Genomic DNA, 12895 nt, shown 5'->3' with positions numbered 1-12895 from the left:
TTGCCGCTTGAGTGATATTGCACAAGTGTAACATTAATCAGGGTGTCGTGTTCGGACATCTGACTTCCCTTGAGAAAAAAACTATGGGCAACAATGAATTTCTATTTGAAGTTATTCATTGATTTATTTTATTCTAAATGTTCTTACATCTTTTCTCGTTATTTCCACCTCCTTTGAAGAATGATTAACGTCTTCTTTTTTGCGTTAGTATGAAGGGATGGTACTGGAAAAGCTTCTGGCCTCTTGTACCCCTTTTGAAACGGAACTAGTATATTATTTCGGCAAACCATCGTTCAAATGAGATTTTGTTTGCGCAGACAGTTCAAATCATACTTTTGTTACGTTTCTCTCCGTCTTAACAGGTTAAAAGTATGCAAAAAAACAAGTTATTCCGTCGCAGTCGAACTAGGCTCAGACAGCGTCAGTAGGTGCGGAGGGAGGGCACGCGTTTCTAATGGAACAATCCAGTCAAATTGGTGCTGTGACGTCTTTCGCGGTAGGTGGGTAGGTGGGTAGGTAGGTAGGTAGGCACCGTCCCGCTCCGGCCAAAGTCCATCCTCACGGCATTTAAAATGGGGCTCGGGAAAGACCATTGTTTGTTTCATTCGGCAATAAAGTCAGAAAGCCAAAAAGTCATTGAAGCCCCAGCAGCTTACAGTGGCACTGGAAGCGTTTGTTTCAAAAGAGAGTCCAAGCTCCAGACGTCACATCGGCTCTTGCCCGATCGGTTCGTTTCGCTGGCTGTTTTCACGGGTTTGCCCCGCCTTGATGAGACTCTTCAGTGGCCAGTACAGCGCCGCCGCGTCTGGGTCTTTGGGCTAGTCGGGCTTTTTTGTCCAGGCTATTCCAGTGGAGGACGTCTTGACATGACGCCCGTTGGGATTGGATCCCAATGAAGTCATTTGGGATTTTTATTTCCGACCGACATGTTTGTGGGGAGCCTTTTCATTGTGTGCCTGCTTCTAATACGGGAATACGCGGCTCCACGTAGAGGCGGCTAATTGTGAGATGAAACGGAAACTCACGAGTGGCTTTCCACTTGCTCCAAGTGGTCTCGCAGAGTCTTGGCCCGGGCCAACTTTTCCAACTGGTCCTGCGTAGGCTGCTTGATTTCTCCCGAGTCCACCTTTTGCTGGAGCTCCTCCGCCTGACGCAGCTTCTTTCGCATATTCTTAATCTTCTTTGCCTTTTCCGCTGCCGCATCTGCTGGCTCGCCGCCCGCCGAGATGCTCACGTTCTCAACTGCGTCGGAGAGAGACGCCACGTGTGCCGCGCTCTCCTCCGGTTCGTGCTGTTGCTGCTGTTTACGCTTTTCTTTCCGTTTCAGGTTGCGTTTGGTCGACTTGGAGAGCGCTGCGACGGCGTCGCCGTCCGCGCAACCCGGGATCTTGTGATGCCGCTGCTGCTTTAAGGGCTCGGCGTCACATGCGCTCAGGCCTGGTGGAAGACCCGGTTTGCTTTTGAAGAACTTCACATATTTGTTTTCATATCTGAAGGACAAAAGAGGAATGCAAACATTTCCAACAAACACATTACGCGGTCGGGAAGAAATCAACTTACACCGGAACTTCTTCTTGGGGAACGTAGCCCTCCTTCACCCGACGTGGTTTCCTCCACGTGCCGTCCGGTCGCTGTGTGGCGGCAATGTATTTTCCTGCCCAACAAACAGTAACAGCGCTGAAGGCAACCTTCAAAGACACAGACGAATCTCTAAAGCAGGGGTCCCCAAACCATGGCCCGCCAAACAAATACAGCTCGGTGTCAAAAATGGCTGGACACGAAAGACGGACGGAATTGGGAAAAAAATACAATAAAGGCAACTCGCCAAATATGTCTTAAATATATACGTATACATAATATATATACATAGTATATATAAGTATACGTACATACGCGCAGAGCAGGCTTCATCCTATAGACTATCTATGGTCGTCAGTGACGGTGGCAACGTAAGATGGCTGCTGTGGGTTCAGCCGCTAGCTGTCTATTGTTAGTCCGTTCGTTCTATCGGCGTCGCGCTCTTAGCCCGACAGCCGTTTAGAAGGATGGCATTTACATAGCCGTCCAACACTTAATTACTGGCAATATCCGGGTTGCTGACCGCACGCACGTAATCCAAAGGAAGGTTCATCTTTAAGCAAGTCGCTGCCTTTCGCTTCTCACACGAGGACGCGCAATAGCATCATGCTAACTGGAAGCTAGCCCCCGAGCAACATCGGCATAATTTGCATAAAAAAACAAAGCAGGCTAGCTTTGATAGTAGCCAAACACACGGCGGGTGCAAATGAGACAGAGAACAGACCCCAACAGCAGCCGTATACTAACTGATATTCGCTCATTATGTTTCGATTCTATGATGTGCCACGCGCGCCGGCGGCAGCGGCCTTACCGGATTCATCAGTAACATAGGGGGTGGCCATTTTGAAGTTTCCCTCTGTGGCACGGTTCAAAGCTCCCGAGAGGTCCGCGCTTCTCGGCGCGAAACAGGCACGCACACACTACAGAAGCGTTAGCGTGGTCAAATACGCATTACGTTGCCATCGACTTGGTCTCTCTCGTGACATTATAAGCCACGTAAGCACGGGTGGCTTCCGCTTCTTTTGGACTTGTTCTTGACAAGTCTTCTGTCACGTTCTTCAACAGCTTCTCTGGTTCTCTTTTTTTTTTTCTTTAAATAATTCTTCTTCTTCTTCTTCTTCTTCTTCTTCTTCTTCTTCTTCTTCTTCTTCTTCTTCTTCTTCTTCTTCTTCTTCTTCTTCTTCTTCCGCTTCTTCTTCTTCCGCTTCTTCATCACAGCTACAGGGCGGCCATCTTGAGACAGAAATGGCAAGCACATAACCACAATGGAGAATGGACTCGAATTGAAAATTGCTCAAAACAACCGACATTCAAACCTATCGGAAGCCTTCTTGGGTACCATTGACGTAAATGGTTTAATGACAAACCATATGAGGCCTTAACGCAGAAAAGTAAATAGGGGGTAGGTAGATAGCCAATAAAATGATATACAGCTAGAAGATGCGAGTGGTATGCATGTACAGGAGCACGTAGAAAATATATTTTCAATATTTACAGTATTCAAATAATAGCCAATATAAATGATCAAATGGTTTTTTTTAACAAAATAAAAGAACTTTGAGAGACTAAGGTTTAAAAAACATTGGTTCAGAGGAACATTAAGCAAAAAATGGAGAAGAATAATAGGCATTGAAGTGCAAGGACGTCTTGATTACCACCAAACGAAGGCTGATCACAGCCATCGTGTTCCTAATTTCGACATATGGCTGCAAAACATGGAAGAAAAATGGACACCTTTGAGCTCTGACCTCTATGGATCGTGTGGACAGCTAGGGTCAGCGACAAAGCTGCTTTGGAGGGCAACATATCACAAGGCAGAAGCTTACCTGTTGAGGGCCAATTTGCTGAAAAGGGAGATGCAGCTAGGAATAGCGGGCAGAAAAAACAAGCAAGTGTAACACATGACTTAGTAGCCAAATGCTATTTGCATTTTTGTATATTCATCTGGAGAGTGTAGAAATTGTTTTGCATTCATTTTTATTTTTCTAACATGCTGTACGATTGTGTTTCAGCACATATTTGCTCATATGTTTGCAAATTGCTTCGCTACGCTCCTTACCCGAGACCCGTTGGCCGGACGTCATCCGGAAAAATGTAAGAATGAGCATTGAGCGACCGAAAGACGAGGACTGGCTCAGAGACTGTCGGACACGGCTGGATGGATATTACATATATATACAAGTTAGCCGAGAGCTGAGGGACACGAAATAAAGACGGTCTCCTGTCCGTCCCGCTCGGCTCGGGATTTTGCCGTGCAATAAGCCACTCTCCTGGCTTCCTGCTTTTTGAAAAACGACGCGCAAATGTTCCTCTGTAGCCTGGCGGCGTAGGCCTCGAGGAACACCAGCAGGTAGCTCATCAGCCACAGGCACGCAAGCAGCGCGCTGGCGCCCGCGCCGGGATCCGACAAGGCGGCGTCACACGTGGACGCCTCGGGGCTGAAGTTCCACTTGTAGTCCTTGCGCAAGTCTGCCAGCTGCCGCGTGACGCACGACCGTGGGACGATGCAAAACGCCGGTGGGAACCAGCGCACCTGCCCACACACAAAGAACGCTGTTTGAGTGTTGGAGCTCACCTCTTTGATCAGTCGCTCAGGTAAGGGGCAAGACGAATTGCCAATCATTGGAATAATTAATTGCACAATTGCAGACCGTTACAATTCTGATGAGCGCTGCAAGACGCCGTACACTGCTCCACCTTTCTATCCCGCGACAGCGATGCAGCTGGCTACAAGGTGTGGCGAGTGGATTCTCACCTTGTAAGTGACCTCCATGTTGGCAGACATGGCCGGAAAGTCCAGCAGCCACGGCAGGAAGACTCGCAGCGTACGATAGACGACGTGATCCGAGGCTGCTATTAAAGCCATGGCGCTAAAGTGGAAGGTCACCGCCAGGAGCGATACGACGCTGGGCGTGTAGTCCCGGCAAGAGATTTGAAATCTTCGGAGCACCGGGGCAAAGCCGCCGCCGCCGCCGGAGGGAGCGCGGGCTTCCTTTCGCTGCCGCTGCCGCCGCCACCGCCGCTCTTTTGAGATGCCGTGATTATCAAACTTGACGCAGGTCAGATATGATTTCAGGTAGCAAGCAGATTCCCAAATCAGCAAGGCGACAAACCCAGCCGCCAGAATCCTGTTGGACAGAACTTTGTAGCGTGTCAGCGTGTTCCTCATATGGGAGAAGTTGACTTGGACTTGCCCGATCATCTTGACAAAGCTGCTCTTGACCTCGCTCACATCCACGCGCGTGAAGCGCTCTAACGTCCTGACCTTGGCGACGAGGCTCAGGTCTTCCTTCCCGGCTCGAACGGCTTCCTGGAAGATTTCCCCCCTGGCTGCGTTCAAAAGCTCCGAAGAGTTCAGCAAAGTCCGCGAGAAGCCCTCGGCGGCGCACTTGAGCGCGCCGACCACGGCGCCCACGTTGGCGCCGATGTTGGGGATGACGTCGGCGAGGAGAACGGCCAGCGAGGCGGAGATGAGGAGCTCGCGGCCCTGCCGGGCGCAAACGGTGGGCAGGCTCACGGTCAGCGCGCAGCGCAGCGGGTGACACAGGACGGCGGCGGCCAACGCGGCGGCGCCCGAGACCAGCGCCGTGCCGAGCGCGGCCTGGTGCCCGCAGCGCAGCGTTTGCGAGAGCCACCGGTGGACCAGGGCGCCCGTAAGGAGGGCCGGAGCCAGACAAAGGCACGTCAGGGTCACCAGGTGGCGCCCCACCGGGCGAGCTGAAGCGTAAACCTCCCACAGGTAGAGGAGCAGGCGCGTGGCCCGGGGCATCTCTCGGCAAGTTCTCCTGCTCACGAGACACAGACAGACAGCGAGTGCCGTGAGAGGGCGCTAGCGGCGCACGGTGGTGCTAGCGCCCGTCAAAGCGCTACCTTCCTTAACCTCTTTTTCTTCCTTTGAAAACGCGCCGCCGATGATATAGCTATCGATCGATCGATCGATCGATCGATCGATCGATCGATCGATCGATCGATAGATAGATAGATAGATAGATAGATAGATAGATAGATAGATAGATAGATAGATAGATAGATAGATAGATAGATAGATAGATAGATAGATATGATACTTTTTGGGTCAACGGCATCTTCCAAAAGCGCAGCACTCTTTAGTGTGCTCGGAAAACTTGGCCGCTATTTCAAACTCAAAGAAAGTTGGAGAAGAATCTGCTTTGGCTCTCATGCAATCAATGTATACTCTGGCACAGCGTTACGGAGTTACGGAGTTGTGTCTTATCTTGGTTCAGGGTCCTTCTCATCCATCATACGGCATGCCGCTGTGGAATTCCCTTGATGGTCAATAAAGCGCCTCCCTCGCTAAGTACCGCTCAGCGCTCTTAACGATGTCACTTTGCCACGCAAACTTTACGACGGCGGCGCGCTAATCATCACCTCGCTTCGGGTTAATACGCAACAGAAATGCTGCGCGCCAGCTGAGTCCGGAACAAGCGTGCGTGACAACTTGAGGTGATTCATAACCCGTCCTTTGTTCTTAATATGGCAACCGATACGGGAAGGGGGCAGGCGTGTTCTCGAGAGATGCCAAATAGCGCAAATTGGAAGCAGTCCCGCACGTAGAGATACTTTAGCAGATTTGAGCCAGATTGTGTTTTTTACCTGCGAGGCCCGAGGACGCGGTCGGTGGCGGCAAACTTCATCGCTGCTGTTGGAAGCCAATGTTGCGTAAAAGAGGAAGTGGCGGCTGCGGCGTCAACACAGTCACAGTCACATTGTTGTTGGAAACTGGACATCATGTGATGTGCTCAGATGACACTTTGAGGCCAAGAAAGCAACACCAGGAGGCTGGACCAAGTACACTTTATTGAATCCAATCCAAATTGGGACTGGATTGGCCCGGCGTAATGCGCAGAGGGAGCTTCTCTGGGAAAAGCTCGGCTTGCTGGCTGTTCTCGTTGCACAGTCCCATCAGGAATGACATTTGCCGATTGATTGGTTGATTGATTGATTGATTGATTGATTGATTGAACGGACACAGATTGACCACGTACCGATGGGCCAAGAGGGGCAGGCGGGCTTGTATTGTCGGCGGTGTGCCTTCAGATGAGGAGGACCAAAATGTCATGGACTTAACGTACTTTATGAGCGAGCGTGCTGGCTCTTTTCACAGTTGAGGACGGGATGGGAACAATATGTGCACACAAAGACAGAAAAAGGGACCGATTTTCTCCAAACATGCCCGCTTTAACAAAGCCAGAGGGTTCCGACCGCACGTTGCTGCTCTCTCTCTGGGAAATTGGGTTAGGGTGAAAGACTTTGTTGGGTTGTTATGGGCCCCGTGCATAGCAGACGGAGCTGGCGACGGCCGTGACGTCGAATGCCGGCACAACAATAAAAAAGCAAAAAAGCTTTACAGCCATCAGATGCAATTCGGGACTGCTGGCGCTGCGGTGCCGATGTTTGTAATGTGGTGAGCTTGGTTGTTTTTGCCAGTCTTGTAATGAATGACGATTAGTTTGCCCGTGTTTTTGCCCAGCTCCCACGGCGTCTGTTTAAACGCACCGTGCGCAACCTTTGAAAAAGGGCTAAGGAAAATACGTGAAGGCAGGGGTCAGTGAAGCTCAGTGGCCTAGTGGTAGAGTGTCCGCCCTGAGACTGGAAGGTTGTGGCTTCAAACCCCGGCTGGCCGGGTCATACCAAAGACGATAAAAATGGGACCCATTGCCTCCCTGCTTGGCACTCAGCATTAAGGCTTGGAATTGGGGGGTTAGATCACCAAATGATTCCCGAGGGCGGCACCCACCGCTGCTGCTCACTGCTCCCCTCTCCCCCAGGGGATGGATTAAAATCACACGGGGATGGGTTAAACGCAGAGGACAAATTTCACCACACCCAGATGTGTGTGTGACAATGATCATTGGGACTTTAACTTTAAAAGTTGACTTTAACTTTAACTACAAACGGTAAGAGCCGAACACTGCCTGCCGCCGGCGTTGTCTTCCCGTCGGGCCATCAGAGCGTGGCATTTGACATGTAGGCGGCAGAGCGGTTGAGAGGGCGAGCCCAGTCGGGGTAGGCGTCCAGCTGGAACATGGCCAGGCCCCACGTGTTGATGGCCAGCGCCACGGACAGCAGACCCAGGATGTTCATGACAAAGCCAGTTTTCACCTACGGCGCGGTGCACAATGAGCGAATGAGCGAGCGAGCGGCCTGGCGTGGACAAACCAGGCAAGGCGGAGCGACTCTCACCATGTCTTTGACCAGAAGGTGACCGGAGGCGAAGGCGATGGAGTTGGGCGGCGTGGCCACGGGCAGCATGAAAGCGTACGAGCTCCCGACCGTGGCAGGGATCATGAAGTACAGGGGGTTCACGCTCGCGTGGAAGGCCTACAAAAAGACAGGAACATTTCGGATGGCCGGCCACATTTGGGAAGGCCCCGTTAGGCTCGGCCCTATTCGCCACCCTTACCCACTCCTTTCTACACAACTGAGCCACTGAATAACCTGAATGCAGCAACGCAATGCTAATGTGGATGGTGGGCAGGCAAGGTACAAAGGAGCCAGATAATGATTGGTGACGACGGACGGGGGTTAATCGCTAACAGAGGACAAACATCACGGTGTCTGTTGCGACACAACTTAAGGGCCAAAACAGACGCTTGTCTTGTCTGTCGTTTCGGCAAATGCTAAGAAACACATTGCCGAGTTTTAGCATTTCAGCCGGAGAATATTTTGCCTCCATTAAAACTGTCGTCCCGGCGTCACGTTTGAGTTGCGCCGAGATGGGCGGCGAGTCGGAGAGCCACTGCGTGGAGTGTCTCCAGGAAAGCGCCATATTCATCTGATTAGCACTGCGGGCATGCTAACGTACAGACGCCGCAAGAGAAACAAAGTTGTGGATTCTGTGAGTCAATTCACATCGACTGCGGTGCGCTGCTCTGCGCTGCGGTCCCGATCTGTATACGCGGCGTACCAATTGTCATGAAGCTGAAGAAAGCCAGGCGGGAAGTATTAGTACTATCTAAACGACCGAAAAGGAGCTGAACGGGACACAACGGCACCGCTGAAACATACATAAGACGTAGTTTACCACGGCGGACGAGCCAAAGTCCCCCAAATAACTCAGCGGTCGAACCCAATCCAAGGAAAGGGGAATTTACCAGTTCGGCGATAACGGGCAAAAAGATGATGATGGTGGCCGTGTTGCTGGCAAACTCGGTGAAACAGGCCACGAAAGCTGTGATCAGCATCATGGCCGCAGGGGGCGGGACTTTGGCCAAAGGCCGAAGGTGGCCTCCCATCCAGGAGGCCAGTCCGGACTCCTGCCAAAGAGGTCAAAGGTCATGCAGCGGAGGAAGAAGGCAAAATAGCGCCACCGGACGTGAAGGCACCGTTACCTCACAGGCCTGGGCCATGGCGAAGCCGCCTCCCAGCAACAGAATGATATTCCACGGAACGGCCTCCTGGGCTTTCTTCCACGAAAGGAGAGGAACGTAGGGCGCGTTTGAAGCTGGGGGAGAGGTGAACCAAGGGGACACTCTTTTGTTTGCCTCCTTTCCAGTTGCTTGTTTGGCCAGCTGAGTATCACAAAGGGTCCGGCTGGCCGGGCAGGCGGCCGGCGCACGTGCGTGCGTGCGCCAGCGTCAACGTGCACGTTCCATCGCAAAGAGCTTTGAGAGATTATTCAGACCAACGTATCGTCCCGCCTCCAGACGGCCGAGGCACTTGCGCTCTAATCTAGGTTCTTAACATTCCTCGGCGTATTTACCAAGGAACCTCGGCGGGCCCACGCCATCCCCTTTGACTGGCCTCCCATTTCTTTGGATTTCAAAGGGAGGAAATAATCAATTGATCCGCTCCAGGCCGAGACCAGGGCTGCCCCAATGCTGTCCATCCGAGCCACCCGTGTTTGGCTTTGGACTTTAACCCAGTAGCCAGGCTCGCCACCTCAAATCACAATGGCATTTGACTGACTAAAGTTTGCCACCACTGACCTTTGGGGTCCAACCACCAGCTAAGAGAAGGTTTCTGCGAGGGGAAGAAAAACAAGACAGACACGATGATCACACCGGTGACGGCGTCCGACACATAGCTGCGGAGAAGAAAACGCAAAGTCATGTGAGCCCTCGGGCGCCGCTCGGGCAAACAAACGCCGGCCGGGCTCGCCCGGGCTTGGCTTCTTTACCCCTTCTTGAAAAGCGCAGACCAGCCGGTGACAAATTTGGGATCCCTCGTGAACAAGAGAACGGCATAGGTGGTAAAAAAGAAGGCGACGGCCCCCTCGGCAAAACTGCAACGGAGGGAGCAAAGCGTGTTGGAGCCGTCGCTCGCCCGCCCGCGCTCGTGTCACTTCAGCTCCAAGACATACATGGGACCTCACTTTAAGGGTCCCAGTTTCCGGTAGTCCTCTTCCACCAGAGCCCGAGCTCGGGCCTCTTCTTCGGCTCTCTGCTGCTGCTTGGAGCTGCAAAGAATTAAGGGCAAACGGAGCAAGCTCAATGGTACCCACGCACGCACGTGTTGAAAAATGGCAACGCTCGTTTACCGTGCGCGCAGTCCCCCGTGGAGGAACGCGATCCACAGCCATCCCAAAAGCAGGAAAACCAACATGAGCGGGAAGGCAAATGCAAACCACGAGCCAAAGTTGATGAGATCGCACTCGGGAAAATAGCTGAAGAACATCAAGTGGTGAGCGGCCAGAACATCTTGGACCAGGAGCCGGTGAAATTACTTTTTGAGCTGTCCAATCAGGATGAGGTTGGGCGCGGTTCCCGTCAGCGTGGCCGTTCCTCCGATACTGGCGGCGTAAGGAATGCACACCAGAAAGCCTTTCCACACGCTCATCTGATACTCCGACTCGGAGCGGATCTCCTCGGCTGTCCTGGCGTCGTTCTCCTCCGCGGCCGCGCCCGAACTTGTGGAGACATGATGATGACTCGACCGGGAGGGATGATTTACTTGAGCTCAACCCAGCTGCCGCTCGCTGGCAATTGCTGCGCAAATGCCCTTCAAATGAGCATGCCGAGAGAGAGAGAGCGAGCGAGCGAGCGAGCGAGCGAGCGAGGGGATCATCATTGCTTCACGCTCCGTACTCTTTCCCCCAATCTGAATGTTACATAGACACAGGACGCGCTTCTTACCCCTCAAGTGACAATTTTTGCTTCTCTGAGGCCACCGAGGGCAGAGAACGCATCTTAATTGATGGACCTGAAAGAGAGCAGAGATGACGGCATCAGCGGGGGGCAACCCACGCACACTCATCGTGACAATCGGTCGTCGCTTCTACACCAACTGTGTCAGAGCGCGTCCAAAGCGGAGCCAGTCGCCGCCAAAACAACAAGGTTGCGCTGAGGAAATGCGTTTCCCTGAAGCAAGAGTCCTCGCTGCCGCAAAGCACGGCGGCCGGGAGGAATCGGTAACTTATCTTAAAGGAGAAGCTCTGGAGCCGCGCGACCAACCAAAGCAAATTGTTCCGCTCGGCTCGGCTTTTGAGAGAGCCCAGGAAAACGGTGGCCGCGCGCCCACGTTTGCTCTCCAGAACGCAAGGACGCGTCTGCTCGCTCTCAACTTGAAAAGTTCCGTCATAGCACACACGCAGTGCGTAGGCCACGGTCAGTCACACGACACACACCACGGGCCACGTCGCGCTTGCAATCCTCTGGTGCGTGCGGCATGCATTTCTGCTTCAGGCTCTCCAGATCCCCGAAGAGAGTCTCCAGGATGGCGTTGGCAATGGGGAGCATCATGGCCGTGGTGGCCGTGTTGCTCAGCCACATGGACAGGAAGGACGAGGTGGTCATCATGCCCAGTATCAGCCTGGGGAAGGGAAGGGAAGGGAAGGGAAGGGAAGGGAAGGGAAGGGAAGGGAAGGGAAGGGAAGGGAAGGGAAGGGAAGGGAAGGGAAGGGAAGGGAAGGGAAGGGAAGGGAAGGGAAGGGAAGGGAAGGGAAGGGAAGGGAAGGGAAGGGAAGGGAAGGGAAGGGAAGGGAAGGGAAGGGAAGGGAAGGGAAGGGAAGGGAAGGGAAGGGAAGGGAAGGGAAGGGAAGGGAAGGGAAGGGAAGGGAAGGGAAGGGAAGGGAAGGGAAGGGAAGGGAAGGGAAGGGAAGGGAAGGGAAGGGAAGGGAAGGGAAGGGAAGGGAAGGGAAGGGAAGGGAAGGGAAGGGAAGGGAAGGGAAGGGAAGGGAAGGGAAGGGAAGGGAAGGGAAGGGAAGGGAAGGGAAGGGAAGGGAAGGGAAGGGAAGGGAAGGGAAGGGAAGGGAAGGGAAGGGAAGGGAAGGGAAGGGAAGGGAAGGGAAGGGAAGGGAAGGGAAGGGAAGGGAAGGGAAGGGAAGGGAAGGGAAGGGAAGGGAAGGGAAGGGAAGGGAAGGGAAGGGAAGGGAAGGGAAGGGAAGGGAAGGGAAGGGAAGGGAAGGGAAGGGAAGGGAAGGGAAGGGAAGGGAAGGGAAGGGAAGGGAAGGGAAGGGAAGGTGTGAGCAGCAAAGCGCCAAAAAGGCCGCGTCGGCGGAGCGTCGAGCCGTCATCGGCGGAGGCAAACTTTGACTTTACTATGCGGAAGGCAAGCGTTCCCTACGACAGAAGAATGGCGCCGTGTTCAACTCAACAGAATGAAAGCGGTCTTTGGAGAAAGGAATTTTCTTTTGCCCTCCCCCAACGCTTCCTTCTTGTCGCGCACATTGCTGGCTGGGCCCGATTTGTCTCGGCAGCATTTGGCCGGGACCGCCTTTCTCTGCCTGTCTTGAGCCAAGGTAGCCCACCACACAGAAATGTCTGTCCCAAAGTGTCTGAAAGGATACATGTGGGCCCGTTTCTGGCTGCGGGGGGGGGCGTGGAATTTTCCCGCCGCATACACCCTTCGCAATCTCCAAAGACGCACTTGTGGCTCGGGGCTAAATACGTGGAAGTGGGAGACGGCCGGCGCCGGATCCTGAGTTCTCTCACCACGCTGGTTTGACCCCCACGATGGTGAGGACCTTCAGCGCTATTCTGCGATGGAGGCCCCACTCCTCAATGGAGGACGCCAGCACCAGGCCGCTTAGGAAGAGGAAGTTGGTTTCCAGGAAGTACTGAGGGCAGAGTTTTTGGGACGGGATGATCCCCAGCGTGGGAAAGAGGCAGATGGGTAGCATGGCGGTGACGGCAAGCGGGAGGGCCTCCGAGCACCAAAAGGTGGCCATCAGCACCACCACATAAAGACATCTTCCTTCCTAAACATCACAAGACCACACAAGTCAACCAGCCGTGACAGAAAATGCGCATCCACGAGGAGCAAAGGTCAACAGTTTGGAAGCAGGCCAACAAAAGTAGTGGTATACGTACTGCTCCTTTGCTCGCTTGCTTGACCACTTACTCACTCGATCACTCGC

The 12895-nt window shown here is 53.3% G+C and overlaps 3 protein-coding genes across 4 annotated transcripts; all 3 read right to left on the bottom strand.

Moving 5' to 3' along the window:
• Positions 1-98: 98 nt before the first annotated feature.
• pym1 (PYM homolog 1, exon junction complex associated factor) lies at positions 99-2692 on the bottom strand. Of its 2 annotated transcripts, none has more exons than XM_061304180.1 (3): positions 2390-2692; positions 1561-1688; positions 99-1490 (listed from the first exon to the last, which is right to left on the bottom strand). In XM_061304180.1, exons 1-3 carry the CDS (start codon positions 2405-2407, stop codon positions 1022-1024), a joined length of 615 nt encoding a protein of 204 aa, XP_061160164.1. In that variant the 5' UTR covers positions 2408-2692; the 3' UTR covers positions 99-1021. The 2 variants fall into 2 exon arrangements, with proteins under 2 accessions (XP_061160164.1, XP_061160173.1); XM_061304189.1 differs by having other exon boundaries at positions 1561-1654; positions 2390-2689.
• An 846-nt stretch (positions 2693-3538) lies between these two features.
• On the bottom strand, positions 3539-6349 carry ocstamp (osteoclast stimulatory transmembrane protein). The gene is made up of 3 exons (XM_061304170.1): positions 6193-6349; positions 4334-5363; positions 3539-4111 (listed from the first exon to the last, which is right to left on the bottom strand). Exons 1-3 carry the CDS (start codon positions 6327-6329, stop codon positions 3761-3763), a joined length of 1518 nt encoding a protein of 505 aa, XP_061160154.1. The 5' UTR covers positions 6330-6349; the 3' UTR covers positions 3539-3760.
• A 27-nt stretch (positions 6350-6376) lies between these two features.
• Positions 6377-12706, bottom strand: slc13a3 (solute carrier family 13 member 3). Its single transcript, XM_061304159.1, has 12 exons — positions 12471-12706; positions 11165-11349; positions 10674-10740; positions 10265-10447; positions 10079-10204; positions 9914-9997; positions 9719-9823; positions 9528-9625; positions 8931-9043; positions 8694-8855; positions 7783-7920; positions 6377-7701 (listed from the first exon to the last, which is right to left on the bottom strand). Exons 1-12 carry the CDS (start codon positions 12704-12706, stop codon positions 7546-7548), a joined length of 1653 nt encoding a protein of 550 aa, XP_061160143.1. The 3' UTR covers positions 6377-7545.
• Positions 12707-12895: the final 189 nt, after the last annotated feature.

The sequence above is a fragment of the Syngnathus typhle genome, linkage group LG2 (genome assembly GCF_033458585.1).
Source record: "Syngnathus typhle isolate RoL2023-S1 ecotype Sweden linkage group LG2, RoL_Styp_1.0, whole genome shotgun sequence".
In the NCBI taxonomy this organism is placed as follows: Eukaryota; Metazoa; Chordata; class Actinopteri; order Syngnathiformes; family Syngnathidae; genus Syngnathus; species Syngnathus typhle.
This window is presented reverse-complemented; position numbering and strand designations above follow the sequence as displayed.

Coding starts and splice junctions, on each gene's coding strand:
- pym1 (XM_061304180.1), bottom strand. Junction 1,491..1,560: donor CCCCAAGAAGAAGTTCCGGT/GTAAGTTGATTT, acceptor TTTGTCCTTCAG/ATATGAAAACAAATATGTGA.
- slc13a3 (XM_061304159.1), bottom strand. CDS start 12,706: ATGGCCACCTTTTGGTGCTCGGAGGCCCTCCCGCTTGCCGTCACCGCC. Junction 9,998..10,078: donor CACGGGGGACTGCGCGCACG/GTAAACGAGCGT, acceptor AATTCTTTGCAG/CTCCAAGCAGCAGCAGAGAG. Junction 9,044..9,527: donor CTGGTGGTTGGACCCCAAAG/GTCAGTGGTGGC, acceptor CCTCTCCCCCAG/CTTCAAACGCGCCCTACGTT.
- ocstamp (XM_061304170.1), bottom strand. CDS start 6,329: ATGATGTCCAGTTTCCAACAACAATGTGACTGTGACTGTGTTGACGCC. Junction 5,364..6,192: donor CGCGTCCTCGGGCCTCGCAG/GTAAAAAACACA, acceptor TCTCGTGAGCAG/GAGAACTTGCCGAGAGATGC. Junction 4,112..4,333: donor ACATGGAGGTCACTTACAAG/GTGAGAATCCAC, acceptor GTGTGTGGGCAG/GTGCGCTGGTTCCCACCGGC.